Source organism: Schistocerca americana, chromosome 1 (assembly GCF_021461395.2).
Source record: "Schistocerca americana isolate TAMUIC-IGC-003095 chromosome 1, iqSchAmer2.1, whole genome shotgun sequence".
NCBI lineage: Eukaryota > Metazoa > Arthropoda > Insecta > Orthoptera > Acrididae > Schistocerca > Schistocerca americana.
Window position 1 is genome coordinate 906,093,779 of NC_060119.1, and position 14,321 is coordinate 906,108,099.

The following is a 14,321-nucleotide window of genomic DNA, read 5'->3' on the forward strand; positions in this document are numbered from 1 at the left end:
CGCTGTTGTAATGCTCTCCAAAGGTGGACCAACACGTATTAAGCAGCAGGCCGTAACATTTTCGGCTTTTGTCGGTGTATAATGCGTTGGGGAACAGAGAAGGATCTTTAGACAGGGGTGTTCATCTGGCAGAGTAGTAAGATGCCATCATTTAATATTACACGTATTATTAAGCGAGTTGTCTGACCAAAAACCCCTTAACAAATAGAGCCATGAGTAAACCAGATACTAACTTTTTACTGCAAAAAACCGCGTTCCACTGTGATTCCGTCCTATTACCGTTCTGTAGGTCTTAATTTGAGGAAAGAAATTTCTGATAATGTACGTTTGGAGCATAGCATTGTAGGATAGCGAATTATGGACTATGGGAACACCGGAGAGAAGAGAAGAGAAGAGAAGAGAAGAGAAGAGAAGAGAAAGAGAAGAGAAAGAGAAGAGAAGAGAAGAGAAGAGAAGAGAAGAGAAGAGAAGAGAAGAGAAGAGAAGAGAAGAGAAGAGAAGAGAAGAGAAGAGAAGAGAAGAGAAGAGAAGAGAAGAGAAGAGAAGAGAAGAGAAGAGAAGAGAAGAGAAGAGAAGAGAAGAGAAGAGAAGAGAAGAGAAGTGTTTGAAGTGTGATGCTATAGAAAGACCCACAAGTGTTTCACTGGGTGCTTGATATCCGTGGGTACTAGCAGCGGGGTGGAGATGACATCCAAACTGAACCCACACATACTATCAGATCTGGATTCATGTTGGGACACAGGGGTACCTGAACACAAGAATTCCATACAGACACATGTCATATATAGACGACCATTGTTCTGTAGGAAAATGGCACCATGGTGCCGTCGCTTGAGCGGTAATACATGAGGACGCAGGATATCCATGACGTACGGCTATGCCGTCAGAGTTCCCTTAATCACAATCAGCTGCGACTTTAAGTCAAACGCTATTGTTCACCACACCTTGACTCCAGGAGTAACACCGCTGTGTCTCTCCAAGACAACGGAAGAATGGACCGCTGCTCCGATCACCGTCCTGGCGATGGTCGTGCGGAACCGCCGTTCCTCGCTGAGCACAGTACGACGTCATTTATCAGCAATCCATGTTTCTCGGTTATGGTGCCCCTCCAGAAGTGGCCATTCTGTCGTGGAACTAAGGTAAATCTACGTGTGAGACGGTAATTCCATAGTTCTGCCGCTGCTAGTCTCCGACAAGTGATGTGGGACGACGCAGAGATTCCATTACTTGTTCTCGAATGGCAGACGCAGATGTGAAGGCGTTACAATGTGCTTGCCACACGATACGGCAGTCGCCCCTTGTGATGGGAAGGCGTGGTCGACCGGAACCTTGACGACGGGCATGCCTGTCCCCACGTCCCTATGCAGTCCACCATGCCACGTTAACATCCGAATGCCCCACAATTCTGGCTGGTGTACTAGACGACCAACCGGCCAAATGGAGAGGCACAAGGAGGCTTCTTTCAAACTCTTGTCAAGTGATGATTACGCTGTCTCGCACGAATACGCCCCATTAACGGTCCATAACCGTAATCACTCAACTTCTGACGCTGTTCACGTCCCATATATACCCTAACAGGCCTGGTAACAACACTAACCACGAACGACACTCTAGTGACCGTTTGCAGGTCATAGTGAATTACAGTTCTATCAATTTAGATACCCATCGATGGTGGGTACAGTACGAAGTTACGTTGACATCCGACCGTGTCTTCTTGGTACTTCCCTTTTTTTGTTGGACGGTGTACATCCAACAAGTAATTCAGGATCTAGGGTGCGAATGCTACTCTGAAATGAAGCGGTTGACACAAAAGAGGAAATAGTGGCGGGTCACATCAAATTACTCAGAAAACTGAAGGCTAAAAAAAACTCATTTTTAATTAACACATTTTTATCTGCGCTCTTCGGGCATAGCCCACAAGCCGTTGAGCACAAGTGTTAGGATATATCATGAAATGTCTTTAGGGTTCTGTGCCATGCCTCTGTATAAAATAAAATACTTCGAATATAAAACATAAAACATCGATCTTCCTCAGGGCAATACTGGTTTTACAAGAGGAAAGATGATCCTATTTATTAAAAATTATCGGTGTAAATACATCATTTTTGTGGAACTTTATTGGCCCTAGAATGCAATAGGCTTGTCAGGACGAGAAAGAGAGGGAGGAAGGAGGGTGTTCGCAGGCTATTCCGCTTGTCGATGATTAGCGCCAGCCTGAAAAATCGGCGCCTGGCTTCTGGAAGCCGGTCGTTGTGGCCGTGCGGTTCTAGGCGCTTCAGTCCGGAACCGCGCTGCTGCTACGGTCGCAGGTTCGAATCCTGCCCGGGCATGGATGTGTATGATGTCCGTAGGTTAGTTAGGCTTAGGTAGTTCTAAGTTATAGGGGACTGATGACCTCAGATGTTAAGTCCCATAGTGCTTAGATCCATTTGAACCATTTTTTTGCTTCTGGTGGGCATGTTTATTGGATACCATTGGGAACACAAAACCATCACGTCATCCTCACAGAACAGATAATTTGGATAGCATGCGCTGCTTTTGTGATGTGTCAACATCGGTGTTGTACCATATTGTCAAGTTGTCGATGACTATCTTTCAACGCAAAACCGCTTGTTGCCCTTATTTGTCAGCCAAGCTTAGTTCGGCTGGATGCCCATCCGAGATATAGCCATTGCTGGTGACAGCTCAGTGTACACCCGAAAATCAATGCCAATTTAATGATACGAGGGGCATTCAATACGTAAAGCAACACCTATTTTACTCGGTCAGTTTCGGTTGAAAAAATTCGGAATTTGTTGTGGGACATCTTGGAAAATTCCCATTTCAGCCCCCTACAGTTTCATGAAGTTCCTGTAGGTAGCGGCGCTATACGTAGCCTTCAAACTGGCGTCTGTAACGGGAGTGCGTTCCAAGCAGAGGGCCGTCATTGTGTTGCTTCTGGCGGACATCCTGAGAATCACAGATATTCATAGGCGTTTTTAGAGTGTCTACGCACGGAGTTCTGACAGTGAACAAAAGCACGGTGAGTCGTTGGGCAAGGCAGTTGTCATCATCGCAACAAGGTGGTGCAAACATGTCCGATCTCCTGCGTGCCGGCCGGCCGCACACAGCTGTCACTCTTGCATTTATTTAACGTGTGGATACAGTCATCCATGTGTGTGTGCCCGCTGTGTTCTCGTCGTCTGATTGAATAAGTCCATCTGTTTGGCACAATGAAGGACACACTGAGCGGGAAGCATTACGTGGATGATGAGGTTATTGATGCAGAAAGACGTTGACTCTGTAGTTCACCGGTAGAGTGGTACCATGCGGGCATAACGGCCCTCACAGTAAGGTGCTGTATAGCCGTCGCAGTGAACGGAAGTTATGTTGAAAAACAGGGTTTTGTAGACAAAAGAGTGGAGAACAATATGTTTTATTGGAATCCTCAATAAAACCAACAAGCTTTCAAAAAAAAATGTGTTGCATTACTTACCGAGTGACAGTCGTGTATTCTTCCTACTACACTACTGGCCATTAAAATTGCTACGCCACGTAGATGACGTGCTACAGACGCGAAATTTAACCGACAGGAATAAGATGCTGTGATATGCAGATGATTAGCTTTTCAGAGCATTCACACAAAGTTGGAGCCGGTGGGGACACCTACAACATGCTGACATGAGGAAGGTTTCCAACCGATTTCCCATACACAAACAGCAGTTGACCGGCGTTGCCTGGTGATACGTTGCTGTGATGCCTCGTTTAAGGAGGAGAAATGCGTACCATCACGTTTCCGACTTTGATAAAGATCGGATTGTAGCCTTTCGCGATTGTGGTTTATCGTATCGCGACATTGCTGCTCGCGCTGGCCGAGATCCAACGACTGTTAGCAGAATATGGAATCGGTGGGTTCAGGAGGGTAATACGGAACGCCGTGTTGGATCCCAACGGCCTCTTATCACTACCAGTCGAGATGACAGGCATCTTATCCGCATGGCTGTAACGGATCGTGCAGCCACGTATCGATCCCTGAGTCAATAGATGGGGATGTCTTCGTCATCGCCATACTGGAGTATCACCCGGCGTGATGGTATGGGATGCCATCGGTTACACGTCTCGATCACCTCTTGTTCGCATTGACGGCACTTTGAACAGTGGACGTTACATTTCAGATGTGGTACGACCCGTGGCACTACCCTTCATTCGATCCCTGCGAAACCCTACATTTCAGGAGGATAATGCACGAGCGCATGTTGCAGGTACTGTACAGGCCTTTCTGGATACAGAAAATGTTCGACTGCTGCCCTGGCCTGCACATTCTCCAGATCTCTCACCAATTGAAAACGTCTGGTCAATGGTGGCCGAGCAACTGGCTCGTCACAATACGCCAGTCACTACTCTTCATGAACTGTGGTATCGTGTTGAATCTGCATGGGCAGCTGTACCTGTACACGCCATCCAAGGTCTGTTTGACTCAATGCCAGGCGTATCAAGGCCGTTATTACGGCCAGAGGTGGTTGTTCTGGATACTGATTTCTCAGGATCTATGCACCCAAATTGAGTGAAAATGTAATCACATGTCAGTTCTAGTATAATATATTTGTCCAATGAATACCGGTTTATCACCTGCATTTCTTCTTGGTGTAGGAATTTTAATGGCTAGTAGTGCATGTTGTATAGGCACAATAAGTAAAATTCGTTGTTTTCTAACCATCCTTCCCGTTGCTGAAATTTTAATTCGAAGTTTGTTTGAATGGCGCTTCCATGATATTGCATTTTAATATTTATAGCTCATAACTGTGATGTGCTGTTACGATCTGTTATCAGCTGTTATGTGCTTTGCGTATCCTTACACAAGTTACTTTAACGCTATTTACCCCACCCTTGTATTAAGATGCTGCCAGCACCAATTCTACACCAACCGCTAACAAATAAAAACAGAAAATAAATTCTCCATAGCTGTTCCAGTCTCTAGCTGCTCTTTGTTGCACTATGTGGGTGCAACCGTTTTACTGGAAACTGACTCAAAATTTATTTTGTCAATGTATAAGAGAGGCGAGTCATCCTAGAGCAAGTCGAAAATACAGTAATGCGACGATTCGATCTCTAACGTCCTGAAACTGTAAAAACCAATAGTAAAGTACTGCGTAGTAATGTTGGTCTTTAAGGTTTAAGTTAATTCTCATGGGATCATTGTATAAATACGAGCATCCAAAGTAAATTTCGGTTTTACATACAGTAATATCTTTACAATTTCAAATTTTGCATAGACTAAAAAAAAAGCGATCGACATGTGAGATCATAACAAGTAAATAGTTATAAATATAGCATTATAGAGCTCCCCAACGAAACTAATGGACGATTCAGAATTGGAAGCAAGCAAGGGCTGAAATGCTCGCCCCAACCTACGGGCGCCACGGCAGTCCGTGGGCGGGAGAGGCTATTCCTCCACCAGGGGGAGGACGGCATGCGTCCGCCCGCTGCTGTGGCAAACCGTCACCTTCTGTTTCGTGCATTACTGGAAAAACGATTTAGTCCACTCTGAAACGATTTGAGATTGGAAACACTAACGAGAAAGAATGAGGTCATCTTAAATGCAAAAACCGTAAAAAACCCGTTCTCATCCTCAGCCTTTGTAATACGTCACACAAACGTATCAAATTTCAGAAAACCGACTGTCACTCTACCGAGGCAGAAAGGAAATAATGTCATACAAAATATGTATTCCTCTGCAGGTTAAGTCCTAGATGAAGCATATAGTCATAATGAAATGCACCCAGCACTCTAGATGGGTTATTTCGTTCCGAAAGAAGACTGTGCACTTCCGGGATTGAACCGTCTCTCTGTTGAAAATTCAGTAAAGCTTCATTCATCGTTTCATGGTGTATTTTCGAAGTTAATATTTACTCACAAATTTTTTTTTCAAAATAATAATCAATTCTATGAGTATAAAAATCAGCTTCTTCTTCAGCAACTGCGAACTAGCTCTATCGACGAACTGAATATTTTAATGCGAAACACAAATTAAAACAGAATAATTCAGAGGAGATAAAGTTTATTTAAGAAAGAAGTCACTGTAAGTTCATATTAATTTCCGTTCGCCTACTTCAATCATTCAGGTAGCACATTAATATTTAAATCTCTAGCATCTTTAGAAATATTTACCACATATTTTAATTACATACAATTACTTTTCAAAAAGTTCATTTGCTCACTGTATTTCACATGAAAAATAAGCAAGGAAGAATTGCGAATTGTATTTTACCGTATATACAATAACGGTACATTCAGAACCCACGCCCATGGCCGGCGTGAGATTCTAACCGACAGTGTCTGCTTCGTGGCGCAGCGGAAGTAACCCACGATGACAAAGGCCAGTTATTTCAAGAAATCCTTTCCAGGGTCCTAGAGAAGTACAAGCGATCGATAATACTGTTCAAGTAAGTTACGCTCTATGCAATAAAGACACTAAAAAATTCCAAATGCAGACTATAAGATCGCAGTTGTGAATCACGTCTTAAAATTTCGATAATCTGTCTTCTAGACCGAAGTTCTTTTCCTTATATACAAAAGGATCGCAACGACGAAATTTATTAGGACGACCACCAAAGCCTGGACCTTCTGTGAATGGAATGGAGTGGAGTGGAAAAGGAAGAGTGGGATATGATGGTAATACGAGTTATTGATTGCTGATTATCAGACGCAGACGCAGAGGAAGCAGAATACGTCAAAATTGCGGTAAATATTCTACGGTTACCAACGATGCTACGTTCGATGTAATGTTACTACGCATTAACAGTTTGTGACGAAACTTAGGTCTTAACGAGGAAAATGAAATGAATTATAAACACTTAACAGACACATATCTCTATGTAAGAGCCACGCTAGCTTCTTTGTCGGCAACTGGCTGGCTTTTAGCGACGTGCGGCACGCTGAAGCGCCACAGGTAGAGGGGGCGTCGCGGAGCGGCTGCGAAGTCAGAGCGGCGCACTCACCCTTTTTGACACCTCCTGGCATGACATAGGAGGGTCTGGCCGTGTTGGCGGACGAGCTGAGCCAACAGTAAATGGTGCCGGCTGTGCGTGCACGTTGTCGGGATGAACAGCAGGCCGTGCGCCCGCGCCGTCAGCTGTCGAGTGTCGAGTGTGCAGTCTGGGCTGCGCAGCGCTGCCGGGCCCTCCTCCGCGACGACAGCGCAGTCTGCCGGCTGCGTGCGCAACCGGCGCCGAGCCTCTCCGCCCGGGCGCACTGTCAGAGGTCACGGCGCTCCTTCCATACGCTGAAGCTATTTTCTTTCTCTCTTTTTGTCAACTCTCACAGTAAATCGAACTGTTCGAATAATATTCCATGGTAGTGGGGCAGAGGGAGTCCCTACTGGGAAAACACTGTTGGCGATTAAGAAGCAGCACCAGCAAGTATAGCAAATAACTCTATTTTACTTATTGTGCTTTTCCAGTATAATAGGAAGAATATATGATAAAATCTGTAGGCGAGTTGGGAGTGTACAGGGTGCGAAATTTAAAACACAAAGGTGACATCCCTGGCAGTAACAACGGCTCTAATCCGGAGGGGCTTCGAGTCGCACTGATCAGAGGACCCGCCCACTCGTCATCATAGATATCTTCAAAATTTGTGGTATATCGAATTTTGGCCAGAAACGAGAATGACCAAATTGGGAACCGCAGATTACCGAGCGTCTAAAAAAAAATATCATTTTTTGGTGTGGATCCGGAGAGGTATGAGTCACTTACGGGAACGTAGTTTCGAAACAGTAGGGTTGGGTTGTTTCGGGGAAGAGATCAAACAGCGAGGTCATCGGTCTCATCGGATTAAGGAAGGATGGAGAAGGAAATCGGCCATGCCGTTCTAAAGGAACCATCCCAGCATTTGCCTGGAACGATTTAGGGAAATCACGGAAAACCTAAATCAGGATGGCCGGACGCGGGATTGAACCGTCGTTCTCCCGAATGCGAGTCCAGAGTGCTAACCACTGCGCCACCTCGCTCGGTCGAAACAGTAGCCGGTGGAAAGAGTACAGAACACTAATCCCAGGGTCGTGGAATCGAATCTCTATACGGAAAGCTTATTTTTCATTTTCAGTTCTCACGTTTCTTACTCTGCATATAAACGGAGATAACGTCCAATATATTGTATTGGATGTGATGAAACCCTGTATGCAGGAGAACAAATTTCTTGTATTACCTGTCTCGTGGGAAGGATAAACAAGTCCACAATCATACGAGATTTTTCAAGATGAAGAAAGATTGCCGTTGTGCAGTATTAAAGTGATTCTCACGATATGAACACCGCTAGTGCTACCCTGCGATGTCTATTTTTATCGTCAGCTTAAAAATTTGATCAAAAAGCTTCAGTAACAGCTCTTACGTCCTTGACAAAGAAGGAGAAGTCACAAACCGAGAAGTAAGTTCCATTGCATATCACGAACTATCTTCGCCAGTAGTTGGTGAAATGATGCATTAACTGCTATATATTTTGAATGTATGGGCATTTGGAACTCCCGCTTCTGCCATTTACCTTTTTGAGTCGAGCGCTGCATGTACCATAAATAAGTGCGATCTACTTGTGAGTTTGGACACAGATAAGAATACGTCATTCTATACGCTTCAACTCTATGCCAGAGTTCATAAATCGTAGTGGTTGGCATGATTAGCTCCCGACAGTCCATCAGAGGAAGTTTTCATTGGGTGAGAGATCTGGAGAACGTGTTACCCAGAGCAACTGTCAAAAACTGTATCTAGGTAGGTTATGACAGCACTGAAAATACGCGATACTGCGCCATTTTGCTGAAAGATAACATCGTGCAGTTCTCGAAAATAGGACACAGCCATCAGCCTTAACATGTCAGAAATGTAACGCCTGTGTAAGTTGACTTGGTGGGTGGAGCCGGCCGGAGTGACCGAGCGGTTCTAGACGCTTCAGTTTGGAACCGCGCGACCGCTACGGTCGCAGGTTCGAATCCTGCCTCGGGTATGGATGTGTGTGATGTCCTTAGGTTAGTTAGGTTTGAGTAGTTCTAAGTTCTAGGGGTCTAATGACTTCCGATGTTAAGTCCCATAGTGCTCAGAGCCATTTGAACCATTTGGTGGGTGGAGGAAGTTATATATGTAAATGGACCCCATATCTGACATACAGAATTACTTCAGTTTATTCCGTTAAAACTATTCGTAAATACAATATTATTATAATATCTTTGCCACATCTGACAAAATGGTCGGTGGGAAAGATTCTAATAATAGCGCAAGTGAAATAATTGCAAAAGCGAAGTTGCACCTTGATTGTCATGATGTTAATTGAAAAGACAGGTAGTAGTACAGAACGGAATATGTTGCATGTGTGGTTGGAGCTGAAAGCAGACTGCTCATTGACTGTAAAAGGCAAGTCAGTGCCGGCCGGAGTGGCCGTGCGGTTCTAGGCGCTACAGTCTGGAGCCGAGCGACCGCTACGGTCGCAGGTTCGAGTCCTGCCTCGGGCATGGATGTGTGTGATGTCCTTAGGTTAGTTAGGTTTAAGTAGTTCTAAGTTCTAGGCGACTGATGACCTCAGAAGTTAAGTCGCATAGTGCTCAGAGTCATTTGAACCATTTTGCAAGTCAGTAAAAGGAAGCTTGAAGTAATCAAAATACTAAAAAGTGACTTTAATGTCCATACGCATTGTCTCGCAGTTGTCACTCATTCTCACCATAGTACACTGTAGATGGAGGCTGAAGTGGCTGCAGAATTAGTCACTGTCGGCACCAACGACCCACACCAATGGCAAAATGCAAATCAATCTGAAAAGTCCCTCGATACATCAGCTCAAATAGCGGCGGGCCATTGGCGGCTCTCAAAATCGAAATCTGATGGCGAAGCCTCCCGAAGATCAAGACACCCGAGGGTCAAGTAATTTCTAATCGAATGTTTAGTAAAAGCAAACCTCGCATTGCCACATTTTGCTTCCCTGGCTATATTTAGATTGGCTGGGCTTCGTATCTTTCGAGCACTGACCGGTAGAACTGCTCCTTAGAATATATTAATTTCCTCTGGGCTATAGTCTAGCTGGTTAACAAGTAACGTGCGCTCTACCATTTAACACAGAAAAAAGTCATCTCACTTTCTTTCCCTCTCTCTCTGTGACCAACGAGGCGGGTCCTCATCGTCAAAATAGAGCTTTTCTGTCTACTCTCTAGTTTATTTATGTTGCCCAATCCCAGCGACTCTTAAGTTACGTGAACGTTTGGTTTCTGTGAAGTTAAACGTCCAGCTCCTTCTCACATTTTCAAACGTCCGTAACTGTCTGTTCCCATTTCATTTTCGAGATATTTACCTGTGGCGTCTGCTTCTTTCTGGAGAGAATCTCAGTTTTCTACTTTTGTGCACAATATTTCCTCCTGCTAAAAAGCATTCCTCCTCCTTCCAGTCCTAGTTTGTAAATCAGTAATGTCTGGAGACTTGCTCCACATAAGATCCTTTCTGTGTTTGTCTGTAATACTCCGGGTGCCACAGGCGGGATTAAAAAATGGTTCAAATGGCTCTGAGCACTATGGGACTCAACTTCTAAGATCATCAGTCCCCTAGAACTTAGAACTACTTAAACCTAACTAACCTAAGGACATCACATACATCCACGCCCGAGGCAGGATTCGAACCTGCGACCGTAGCGGTCGCGCGGCTCCAGACTGTAGCGCCTAGAACCGCTCCGCCACCCCGGCCGGAGCGGGATTACAAAATTATGTCTAGCAGCCTACGAGCCATTGAGCTGCATCTCTCCTGGCTCGTTCGTTTGATCCCCTGACTGCCCGAGTGTATCTGCACCGCCGCAAATTTGCTTTCAACGTCCTCTTTATATATAATACTTGTTTTCCAAATAGAAGAATAAATGAACAGTAACGTCCCATTAGTCAGTTACCAACAATGATGACCGAACAGTGTGGCACAGTGGTTAGCACACTGGGCTCGCATTCGGGAGGACGACGGCTCAAACTCGCGTCTGGCCATTAAGATTTAGGTTTTCCGTTATTTCCCTAAATCGCTCCAGGCAAATTCCAGTATGGTTTCTTTGAAAGGACACGGCCGATTTCCTTCCCTATCCTTGACACAATCCGAGCTCGCGCTCCGTCTCTAATGATCTCGATGTCGAAGGGACGTTAGACCCAATCTTCCTTCGCTTCCTTACCAACAACAACTAGTAATGTTATGTATAACATTCATCAGCCACGATTAAATATTCCTGTCAAATGGGTCTTTCATTATGATTTTACATATGTTAAGGGATTGTTTCCACAAAAACGGACACGTAACACCTTCTGAGCAAATTACCAGCTACGCAAACCAGAGGTGAATGCGTTGTATATCTAAGAACACTTCAAATTATTACGCCAATTGCTGCACCTGGAAAAAGATGACAAATGCAATCTTGCAACGTTCTTTTTCCTCAGAGCCTCCACACACGAATACCTCCATCGTCATCCTGCACATAGAACCAGGACGTATTTTTCATCCAGAGTCACCGCTGGATGTACTACAGAGGGCCAGCCTGTCTCTATTGCTGCACCAAGCGAAGCCGCAACAGTGGTCACCCAGTTGACAATTCCTGGCGCTTGGCGCTGCAGACACCGTTGCACTGTCTGTGTTGATATTCGTCTTGCTGCAAACAGTATTCTGTCCTCTAGACACATATGATTTCATTATAATTTATTTTAGTCCTATTACAAGTGACTTTCATGGCCACTTAGACACTTGTTCAGTTAAGTTATTTGACTAGCTGTTGAAGCTTATCTTCATTGCTGGCAAACTGTACAATCTCACCAGAAGGTGCTTCGGAAACTTTCTGTAAGCATATATTTTATCATCGTTTCCCCATTTTAAGGATCTGAAAACTTGCTCTAGGACCACGGTGGCATGAAATCTCATTACCCAACTCCTCTTCCAGTTTCGAATTTCTCACTATCGTCATGAAAATGGATGAAATGTCTGATGCGGACGTATACGCTGAAACACTGTGAACTCGCCGGCCGGGGTTGCCGAGCGGTTCTAGGCGCTACAGTCTGGAACCTAGCGACCACTACGGTCGCAAGTTCGAATCCTGCCTCGGGCATGGATGTGTGTGATGTCCTTAGGTTAGTTAGGTTTAAGTAGTTCTAAGTTCTAGGGGACTGATGACCTCAGAAGTTAAGTCCCATAGTGCTCAGATCCATTTTTGAACTGTGAACTCGAACTTCCCGTCAGAATTTCAAAGATTGTTCGGGGATTCTTCATGAGTAATATATCTCGGCCGAGCGCCTACACTTACAGGCTACCTGCGCAACACATCCATATGGCGGGTCCCGTACCGGGTAGGGGCCCCCTGTCGGCCTTCAAGCAGAAACCAGGTTAAGCCGGCAGCCGCAAGGAGGCGTCAGATACACCGCTAGAGGTCTCGACGTAAACGAACTAGCATGGGCACTTAATTGAAAATAGTGCGCGGAATATTCTAAGACGGGTAGCCCATTTAAGGCCTCACACAGACCACCGAAAGCAGTCTTCACCGAGTAAGCCGCTGGGCCAGACGCCGAGAGCAACGGCTGTGCCACAATCAGGAACTTACTGCGGGGCATCCAGGACGACACGTCGCAGCTCACCGCCAGCAAGACTCCGGGACATTACCAGATCGATGTGTGGCCTAGGACGCAATATCCACAGATTGGACTTGTAATTAATACTGGCTCTTAACTTTGGCTACACTGAACTCTAAACCTTCTCACTCGAGGAACAGTCCTACTTGTCATTATTCATGATTATCCACCAGAACTAATTAGTTGATGTATAAACAGATATTCTTATTAGAACTTGCCTTTTTCTAAAAGTTATTTTGTTGTCTGGGCATTTACCCAGAAATTATTTGTTCTTTTTGCAATTCGTTCTTCAGCCCACCTGTTTCTTAATTAGGCCTTGAGCTCTCAGGTTACCTCCACTAAAAAGGACTTGTATTTACTTGCAGGAAATAAACTTAATTCCTGTTACGTCTTGAGCATCTGTTTCGTCTGTTGTCCGTGGACATAGCAATGAGAATTTTGGAATAATGGACCAGTGTTCCTCCTCTGTCTCATTTCAGAGTAATTGTATTCGACTTGATTTCTAAATGCCTTTTATATTTGTACCTGCATTGTACAGAAAATGTCTGACAAATAAGCGTCAACAGTATGCACTGCGATCTTGTTTGGAAACAAATTATTTCCATTCGCTCATGCTACTTACCGTTGTCAGCAGTAAGTGGCGCCCACTTTACTCTTCGATTTCAGGCTTGTATTCGGCGCTGCTCGATTCTCGTTTTCCAGACGTCATTAGCTGTAAATTGTAACGTTCTTTAAAAAAAATTTAGGATTACGTTGAATTAATGTATGAACCGTAGAATGGATACTAAACACGAATCATCGTGTAGCGTGTTAAAAGTGCAAGTGGTGTGCTTATTCTGTGTTACTGTTCGCAAAAATTTTATACTAACTGTTTGGACAATGCAACTCCCAGTACCAATAAAGAAATACAGTCACTGCAAAATGCATTCAGCCCCTTAGGCACTGAGCCCTCTGGTTCTGTTCAGAACTGATAACCTTGGTCCCTTTGCACGTAACAATAAATTAAACTGTCTTATTGCGCCGGCCGCGGTGGTCTCGCGGTTCTAGGCGCGCAGTCCGGAACCGTGCCACTGCTACGGTCACAGGTTCGAATCCTGCCTCGGGCATGGATGTGTGTGATGTCCTTAGGTTAGTTAGGTTTAAGTAGTTCTAAGTTCTAGGGGACTGATGACCACAGCTGTTAAGTCCCATAGTGCTCAGAGCCATTTGAACCATTTTAAACTGTCTTACCTCTAAAGCAGAAACGGTGAACAGCGGTATATTCTGTTCTCTAATAAAAAATAAAATAATATGCCAGGTACAGGCTCAGCAAAGGGCAATGCTGGCCTTAATACTTTCAAATTCAGACGAAATTCATTTGGCTGATAAATGAAAACATTTAAGAAAAATCAGACTTGTTTGAAAAACATATGACCTGGAAATGAAGGCGGTACTGATTGTGATGAATTAGTAACACTGATTCTTTTCTTTAGCAAAATTATATTGCAAGTTAAGTTTCTCTTTTCAAAAAATCTGACCGCTAAAGTTACATTAGTCATAGAATTACATCATATTTACTAATTGATTCACGAACAATGAGATTTACACAGCAAGTATTATCTAACCTCACCAGCATAAATGCAAATCACTAAATTACAAAAAGCTCTGTTAACAAATCTTATAAACATTAAAAAAGTGAAATATCTAACTAGTCTGTTTATCAATCAGCTTACGTACATTTTGGGGTTAC

The 14,321-nt window shown here is 44.3% G+C and overlaps 1 protein-coding gene across 2 annotated transcripts in view; it reads right to left on the reverse strand.

Annotated features, from left to right (window-relative positions):
• The window catches only part of LOC124547636 (zinc finger protein squeeze-like), a 253,666-nt gene extending 246,536 nt beyond the window's left edge, over positions 1 to 7,130 (reverse strand). For both annotated transcript variants that reach the window (XM_047125121.1, XM_047125120.1), the window contains exon 1: positions 6,978 to 7,130. In XM_047125121.1, the coding sequence (XP_046981077.1) occupies positions 6,978 to 6,999 (22 nt within the window). In that variant the 5' untranslated portion in view covers positions 7,000 to 7,130. The remainder of the gene's footprint in view (positions 1 to 6,977) is intronic.
• Between the last annotated feature and the right edge of the window lie 7,191 nt (positions 7,131 to 14,321).